The 9,442-nt window shown below is 38.0% G+C and overlaps 1 protein-coding gene across 1 annotated transcript in view; it reads left to right on the forward strand.

The window, feature by feature from the left end:
• ENTPD2 (ectonucleoside triphosphate diphosphohydrolase 2) overlaps positions 1–9,442 on the forward strand; it is a 52,092-nt gene that overhangs the window by 16,196 nt on the left and 26,454 nt on the right. Inside the window, exons 2-3 of the mRNA XM_072429815.1 lie at positions 6,871–6,988; positions 7,834–7,984. Of these exons, the coding sequence (XP_072285916.1) occupies positions 6,871–6,988; positions 7,834–7,984 (269 nt within the window). The remainder of the gene's footprint in view (positions 1–6,870; positions 6,989–7,833; positions 7,985–9,442) is intronic.

The raw sequence follows: 9,442 nt of genomic DNA on the forward strand, positions 1-9,442 counted from the left end.
TCATCTGCAAGCTGTCATAACTAACCTAGTTTAAAAAACAAAACCTGAATCACTTTGGAATCACTAACCCCAGTACAAACAACACAGGGCTTCAGCTAATATTGGCACAGCTTTTCACACAGTTGACATGTGTGCTTTAGATGTGTATTACTAAAGCTAAAATATCCGCTTTACAACCAGGGAATTGGCATCCTTTTGAAATGGCAGCTTTAAAAAGCTGGCCCCTTTTTAAAGTTTTCCTTGCTAATGTATGTATGGGGTGCAAATTCTGTTGCTTGTGAAACTATGATCAAGATGACTGTCCACCATCTTTAATCCTTACAGGGACCCTGTACCAGGGAAATACAAAAATTGTGTTGTTGATAACCTCACCTTTTTAAAAAAACTTGTAATTCCTTGCTGTCATGCAGATCTATTGGTTTCAGTACCTTTGGCTTGTTCCAGACAGGTCCAGCTAGCATTTGTTTGGTTTACAATAGCAGCCTCCATACTTCTGTCATGACAGTTTTCCTTTAAAAAACAAATGGCAACACAACCTTGTATATATCTACCTCGACAGGTATATTTAAGAGCCCCACTCACATATATTAGAACCTCTTGCACAAATAAAGACCTTTAATGGCTAACAAGACAGAAAAGTAGAGCAGGAACATGTAGAACCATGTTTTCCTAGGGTGAACCACAGGGTAAGTTATTCCCTTATGGATAGTGGTACATTTGTGGTCTGCCTGGAACCCCCAGTCTATTGGACTTTACTTGTTATAAACCACATTAATTACACTGGGGAACAATTTAGAACACATTTTTTGTTGACTTGATTTTTAAGCTTATTTAAAATAAAATAGGTATGCTGATTCTGAAAGAGCAGTTAGTTTTCTTCTATCTCGTAAGGTTTTTTTCTCCACTGCTTATATTAATGCGATTACTGTAGCATGGATTTGTATAGGCTATTCATTTACACGCAAGGCAGTGTGGTCAGAGGTTGTGCGCTGCTCTACATAGTTAATAAGCAAAATTTTATTTTTCTACTTGCACACGTATTTTCTTTCTTTCAGATCATGTCTGGGTCAGCTCTTTCTCGTCGTAAGTGCCTAAACAACCCTGATTCATTTTGCTATATCTGTGGCAGTTCAAAGTTAAACTTGGTGATCAAGATCTTGTCTTGAGCCCCTCATAAGGAGTGCAAACAGTGTGTCGAAGGTTTATGAATGTGGACAAAGGGAACACATGATAAGATGCCATTTGGTATACCTATGGCTTGGCAAGAGCCAGGAGATCATTTCATTGACTGTTAATTTTGTATAGTGAAATCTTCAGGATATTACAAGAAAAATAAATGTAATATAGAGTATCCTAGTCTACCATCGGCTATAGCCCAGTGGCTCATTCAGATGAAATCCCAGTGCCAGTTTTTGTTACACTTCCCTCTCTTGAAGAACATGAATATGGTGGTGAACTATGTAACAACGATGAAGAGTTTGAAATTGAAGAGGACTCTGTTCATAAGAGATTTGATCAGCATGAGTTAAGTGATTTAGTACAGCTTTTCACAAATAAATCCACTGTATTGCATTCAATACAGTTATTTTGTATTGAATGCAAAACAAATAGATTTTAAATGCCCGCCGCACCCTTGACGCAACAGCTGCATGTACTGACGTCACTGGGATCTCCCGGTGACTCATAGGATGCAAAAGACGCCGGCCAGAGGAAGCGAGAGGACAGGGATCGTGAAGGAGGATGGCGGCGGATCAGGTAAGGCTCTATTTTCTATTGTATTTGACTGTTTTAGCTACCCGAGTGTGACTCGGGGTTATCGTTTTCAGCATCTTTTTTTTTTCTACCCTGAGTCACACGCGGGGTTACTGCTCAGGAGGTTACTGGAGGAATTGGGAATTCCAATCTATAACTCAACTGAATGGCGACTATTCATCGACAGCTCAAAGCGGAGCTTAAAGTGTGTCCTCCTTCACAATGGCAATATATTTGGGTCAGTCCCAATTGGCTATTCAGTTTCTCTTTTTGAAGAATATGCAGACATAAAGAGTCATTGAGTTTTTGCAACATGGATACACCAAGTATCCCTGTTATCTGTGCATGTGGGAAAGAAGAGCCCGTGAGAGGCATTGGGTGGAAAGGAATTGGCCTCCAAGATCTGCCCTAAAACCAGGTGATCCAAACATTCTACATGAGCCACTTGTTCTTGAAAGAATATTATATTCTTGCCTCTGCACATGAAACTGGGTCTGATGAAGCATTTCGATAAAGCTTTGCCAACCTAAGGACACTGTTTCAAGTTCATTTTGGCATTTCCTAGCTTGTCATTTAAAAAAATAAAGGCCGGTGTGTTTCATTGTCCACAGATTCGGCACCTCATCAAAGAGGAACATTTCATCAGGAAAAGGTCGGAAGTCAAAAAGAATGCATGGTTATCATTCAAAGTCATTGTCAAGGACTTTTTTGGAAACACACAAGCAAGTAATTACACAGAAATAGTCCAGAACCTTTTGGAGAGCAACAAAATGCTTGGTTAATATGAGCATCAAGGTGCATTTTCTGCATAGCCATCCTTCTAACTTTCCGGAAAACCTTGGTGTAGTCAGTGATGAGCAAAGTGAACGATTCCACCAAGATTTGAAGGTCATGGAAGGACGGTATCAGGGTAGATGGGATGTACATGATGGCTGATTTGGAGCATCCGGCGGGCTTGTCCTAACACTGAACACTCCAGGAAAAGCTATATAAGCGTAAACTTTTACCTTAACCGATTCAATTTCAAATGTTTTACTGTAGAGAAAAATGTCAGAGAGTAACAATAAATCCTTTGTATGAACAAAAGAAATTTAAATAAACAGTACATTCAAGTTATTTCATTATTTTTTTCATTGTATGTAAAATTTGTATGTTTTTTGAGGGTACCCTGTGTCGTAAAAACTGGATGTGATAGCAAGAAACTGGGGTCATTTCTGGATTCACCACCCAAAAATTATTAAAAAAACAAATGTAAGATCTAACTCAACAAAAAATGCATTCAACGGTGTTATTTATTAGCCCTTTGTATCTGCTCTATTTTTGGATTGCAGTGAGCTCCATTGTGCAAGTAAAATCCAGAAATTATCTGTTTAATGCATTGCTGAAATGTTTTCTGCCTTTCGTCGCTTTTACCCTGACCTACACAATAAGATCTTTTAGTGAATCGTCCGCATCTGTATCCATTTTCTGCTGTTGCACTTGTGCTTTCTTTCTTGGTCCGATATTTCTGGTTTTATGTCTTATCACATGGTGATTTCTTCAAGAATAAGTTAAAAAATTTGCCACTTGTATTTTTGGAAGCTGTATTTTTGTATTTTGGAAGTATTTTTGGAACATGAAGCTGTTGCATTAGCTCATTGCAAAATCCTTCATATATTAAAGTATTTAACAGAAAACCCTTATTTGCTAATGACAAGCAGTCAGCCTCAACCTTAACTGGTGATCATGGCATGTAAAGAGTAATGCTGACTGATTGCTAGGATCATCATGTTTAATTTTTCCTTGGTTTTGCAGTTTGAGGTCAGGCCTAATCAGAAGTGCTTTGCTATGGGTTAGTGTAGGCTTACAGCACTTGCAAGCTTATCTGCCTTGGTAATGTGGGACGGGATCAGGTCTGTAAACGGTCCATCAGTCCATGCAAATGCAGTGTACCTGGTAATATCACAGCGGTCTTAGTTCAGACCTTGTTTCAAACACCCAAGCTTAGCATGTGAATGAAAAGTTTAGTAAACTGTCTACTGCACAAGCTTCACTCATCTTTTGCACATAGTGGGATTTCACTTGTTACACTTTGATTAAAAAACTTTACATGTGCAGCCTGCGTTCCATGATTGGTTGTCTGGAACAGGATGTATTTATGCAAGAACTTGGCTAAAGGTATTCATGCACTGCCTACTTTTAGGTAGTTCAAAAATACCTTTGGATAATCTAAACCTAGCCTATTCTAAGCTAAACCCTCCACCTGCCTACTCCTTTCAATCTTCCGAAGCCCCATGTAATGTTCACAGCTTTAGGATAGAAATCTTGTCTAACCATTGCAGTGCCATCCTGTAAATCTTACTGTTAATGGAAAGTAACTGAACAGGATGGCCAGCACTGGACAAGATTTCTGCACTTAGTGTGTAAACCAGCTTTTCTCAATCTAGGAGAGATGACCTAAATTGGTAGTACTGTACAGCACCAGTCAATGCAATGTTGTCTTATATTGCTAGTCATTTGGGATGCCCTCATTGGTGGTTAGTAGAGAAGAGTCCTCTTAGATTAGTGATAAATGGGAGAAGGATCCCCTCATATTAAAATTAATTGGTAGAATAAGTCCATTAAACTGGTGGTCAATGGCAAGAGTACTTGTAGTTGTGGTCAGCCGGAAGAACACAAAACCGTCTGTAAGAACCAAAAAATTGAGAAAAACTGCTGCAAATACTACAGGAGGAGAAAAGAACAGTTTTTTCCAACCTTTTAACACTGGGGAACCCCTTGAAACAACTTTCAGGTCCTCAGGAAACCCCAGCTTCTATACGAATTACTATATCCACAATAACAGTACATTAATGTTGTGGTCAGGAGAAAGAATGCCTCTTACATTGCTTGCTATTGGGAAGGCAGACACCTTTACAAATGGCCAAAAGGTTTATTGAAATCTGTTAAACTGATTAGAATGTCACAAACGGCTCATTGTTTAAGGAACCCCTAGCAACCTCTTGGAAGAACCTTAAGATTCCACAGAACCATGGCTGAGAAACATTGGAATAGAATCTAAAAAAACAGAAGGTTAAAGAGTTCTTATCCTGCTTCTTTTCCTTCTTCTGAAAATTCATATCAGAAAATTAATCGCTGTTTTGCTTGTTTTTAATGTTCCTGCCAGTTTCATGATAATGTGATGTAGATCACTCCTACACATGTATGCCATTACAGGAAAGGTGATAATTTGCTAATTGGAACATTTATCAAATTTACTACTCATACAGAGAAAAAAAATGGGACTTTAAAAGCAATAGCTTCAACACGAGTAAATAATTAACATACTTCTTTAATTTAGGACACTTTTACAAAGAATAAAATTATCATTTACATTAGATCATGGGGAATAGGTAAGGCGTAAATAGAGTTTTGAATCTAAATGGTGACTATTAAATACTATGCATAAACAAAGCATTCTATTCATATGTGTAGGTATTGCTGTCTGCTTTTTATTACACTGTGTTGGAAATTGTGCATCACTTTTTTGCCATTAATAAAGATTAGGATGGAGTTGTGCAGGTAGAGAAGAACTGCAGATTTCTGTGCACAACTGATCATGTGACTAGATCCATGTCTTCCAATCACAGAGCTTTTTCTGTTACAGTAATATAACCCTATGAGGCTCATGGCTTGGGATATTATTACAAATGGCAGGAAAGAAAGAAAGTTTCTGATCTCCTAAAATGTACTGTCTGGATATCCATGAAAGACAAAATTGGTCCAGTGGGAATTTCAGTTAATCACAATTATTTTACCTTGTATATAACTACTTTTACTAACTACTAACTACATTTTAAAGACAAAATGTTACCAGATTGCCACCGTGGTCCTCTCCATCGGCACATGCATTGCATTGAAAGTGACGGGCATGTTTTCACCACAAAAATCTCTCCTTTTCTGTATTAACAGTTCTGTCTACCAACATGATGGAATAGGAGGCACTTGGGGAAATCGGCATATTAGTAGTTTGCATATTAGTAGTTCGAAAAGGAGTGTATATAAAGCTTAGGTTAATGGAACTACTGGGTAATTCTGTTTTTAGGCATATTTATTTGTAAGCATCCAGATGTGTGAAGGTTTCTGAAGACAATTTGATGATATTGAGTTTTATTTTATTTATTTTCTTTTTGTCTTATTATCATGTTGGTGACCATTATGTGTCCTGGTGAATAAGTAAGTGTTATGGTATTGGAAGCATACCAGCCTAACAGCCCCGATTTTCCTGTTATGACAAGGTTTTGTTTAGAAGAACATATAATAAACATATATAACATAATGTAGTGTCACCAAATCCCTTTATCACGGGAAAAATGTGCAAGTAAAATGTTGTATCCTCATAGACTTGGCAGACTTTACTAGTAGCAATATCTAAATAAACAGCTGTGACCAAAAACAAATCAATTTCAAAATCTGGAACAAAAGAAACCCAGAAGTATCCAATTAAGTTTAACCGATTGAGGACCCGAACCTGCAGTCCTGACCCACGGAGCACCCCTAGAGTTAGATCTGCTGGAACTGCCTGTTCGTTTCATAGCCCAGGTGCAGATCCAGGTAGTAAAAAAAAAAAACTGTCAGCAGCCTATTCCACATTAATCGTCTCTGCTTTGACTAATGTTCTAAACATATAGTATATTGTAATTGGCTGGTTCTCTCAGGAGCAACTAGTACGACTATTTTCAGACTAGTGGTGTGGTTACCACTTTCTCACTAAACTGAACCACATCTTGAGTGGCATGTCACCCAGAGCACCCCTATAGAGAATGAATGGAAGCAGCGGTAAGCGGTACAATATGTGCCGAGACTGGTTGTTTGAAAACCAGCACAGAGATGTGGGTGGCACAGCAGCTGGCAAGGTGGCAGCTGCTAGGAGCCATATCAGAAAACTTGTTCCTGCTGTGGGTCTGAACCTATCCCTACTATACAATCGTATCAGTTCACAAGGCATACTTACTAGAGCAAAGACTAGCTACAACATTTTTAAAAGTAAAAACGCCTGGTTTACATTTTTTGCAAATAACTTTGTCATGATTTTGTACCAGAGACATATTTTTTGTCAAATTTTTGTGTGTTATAATTTTGACTTCACTTTTTTTCTAGTATGGCATTGTCCTGGATGCAGGCTCCTCCCACAGTGCTCTTTTCATTTACAAGTGGCCAGCGGATAAGGAGAATGACACAGGCATTGTCAGCCAGCACAGCATGTGTGACGTAAGTGGTAAGTACAAGTCACACACACACAACTATAAAACTATGCAATTACACAGATGTAAACATACAATCAAATATGATTTTTTTTTTAAATAAGCTGTGTGCAGAATTTCAAACACATTGACAATCATTTGGTTGAATATCTGTTGGTAAAGTAGACCAATTGTCTACCAATTCATGCTTCTCATAAATGACAAACATGCATGCGCAGGTTGGCGAGTAAACAATATTGTTTGAGTAGTGGATAATGAACATTGCAGAGCTGGCTTTATTTTGTGGCCCTGATTTCCAAATTACAAAACTAGATGAACAAAATTAAAAATCTTTTTAGCAGGTAAGACTTTCTGCATAAACTAAAAACGGTCACATATTGCATTTCTATAATTTAAAAACCTACCCTACAAGAGGGACAAATTCTTCTGGATGTTTGGTTTGGAAGACTGTCTATTTCACAGATCATTTGTGCATTAATCTACAGAAATCAAATTCATTTCTACTGGGTATGTTTTGAAAACCTAACATTAGAAACTTTTTTTTTTAAGTTGGATGTTCTCATTTTACCAGTGTGAACCTTTATCCATTTCTTATCACTGCACATAAATCCGGTTTCTTCAGGGAGGAGTAGGAGTGTTGTGAATGAGTTTTCAGAATTGCATATCCAACAGCACTTTTTATCAAAATTAAAACAAATTCTCCCTCCCTACAAATTTAAAGTTTCATGTTTGTTTTTCTTGTTTATCTTAGCTGGTTTGGTAACACAACAGGGTATCATTCTTCAGGAATGTGCACCCCCCCTTAAAGTGTATATTTAGCTATGGAATGTGTATGTGATACATTTTGGTGTTTTTGCAGGTCCCGGGATCTCCAGCTACTGGCAAAATCCTCCAGAAGCAGGAAAGAGCTTAGAAAAATGCCTGAATCAGGCAGTGCAGGATGTCCCAGCTAGCAGACATGCCATTACGCCCCTGTACCTTGGGGCAACTGCTGGCATGAGATTGTTAAAGTATGTATGGGCTGATGTCTAATTAGGTGCAAAATGAGAAGTTTTCTGTTTGTATTGGCAAAATGCATTACAACAAAAATCCTCAAGCAGCTAAAAGAAAAAAATATTAGCCTATTCAGTAAAAATACAATAACCAATGGCAAATTAGTCATCACTTGTACTGTTGACCTTCTAAAAAACTTTACCGGCTGACATGCTGGCCTTATAACAATATTGGTGTTTCAGTCACTGACTGCTTTGTAGATTATGATGCCAATCTATTTGTTTGGACCCGGTGACTCAGAAAACTTTGAACCCCCTGGTTAAACATAGCAGAATGCAAACTCACATTTTCAGAAAGGTAATAAAGCTGCCCAGACTTTTGTTAATTTGACTGTAGTAATCAGATTGCTATGGGTAATGTAATTATCATATACATTATCTTGATGTATTGCCAAGACCTTGTATTTTTTTTATTTCTAACAACAGTGTTGTCAATTGGGCATTATGGATAGGGATTATTCACCTCTGTCTGATCATAAAGCCACAATCATTTCTTCATTGGAAAGCCATTGTGGATGGATGTTTGTTGCAACTAGTTGGAGTAAAATATTATTTTCACGGGATACACACTTTATTAAAATCATTATCATTTCTAAATTAGAACTTTACATGCTAAGAATGTGGTAGACTGTAGTGAATAAGAAGGGGTTAGGATACTTTACTTCTAGAATATCTGACTTTTTTTTCCTAATGTGTTTGAATAAGGTTCCAACAGTCTTTTGCTATTAATTGGATATCTTCCTCTAGGCTTATTTATATAGATGATGTGTTTAATTCTGGAAAACATCTGCTTTGGAGACCACACAAGATCAGTCTACATGTCATTATCCTTTACATGCCATATACACCTCCACTTACGGCTTTGTGTTTATTGCTGAGCATTACCCTGTGGAGTTTAAAGTTTGCCCTTATTGGGTTTGCTTGGTCCTCTCCACCCAGCAAAGGACATGGTTTATAAAAATGCAGAAGTAGGCTGAAAGAGTACCCGTTCTGTTGATGGCCTGGGGGCCGCCACTGACTTTATTCTAAACTGTGTAAGAAGAGGGGGGGGGGGGGGGGAGAAAAATATCTCAAATGTGGTTAAGAAGGGGAACACAAAGAATTATTTCATTTATACAAGCACTTGGTCAAAACCAAAAATGTTGACCTGTACAGAGCTTCTCTTGCTCAACAGAGATATCTCTACTTTTTTGGGGTTTTAAAATGGTTTATGGCCATTATTGCCCTTGCCCTTATACTTATTGGTCATTGAAGCCTCCTATCACATTCACATTCATGGGTCTGAAGTGCAGGAGGCAGAAGGGACTTAGTGAGATGCATTTGTGTGTCCAGTCTTGTCGTTCGTACTTTGTTGCTGGGGTGGGACAGTTAAATAAGGTGGCAGAAAGGTTAGGCAGGGGTCAGACACTAGTGGAG

The sequence above is a fragment of the Pyxicephalus adspersus genome, chromosome Z, assembly GCF_032062135.1.
Source record: "Pyxicephalus adspersus chromosome Z, UCB_Pads_2.0, whole genome shotgun sequence".
Classification (NCBI taxonomy): domain Eukaryota; kingdom Metazoa; phylum Chordata; class Amphibia; order Anura; family Pyxicephalidae; genus Pyxicephalus; species Pyxicephalus adspersus.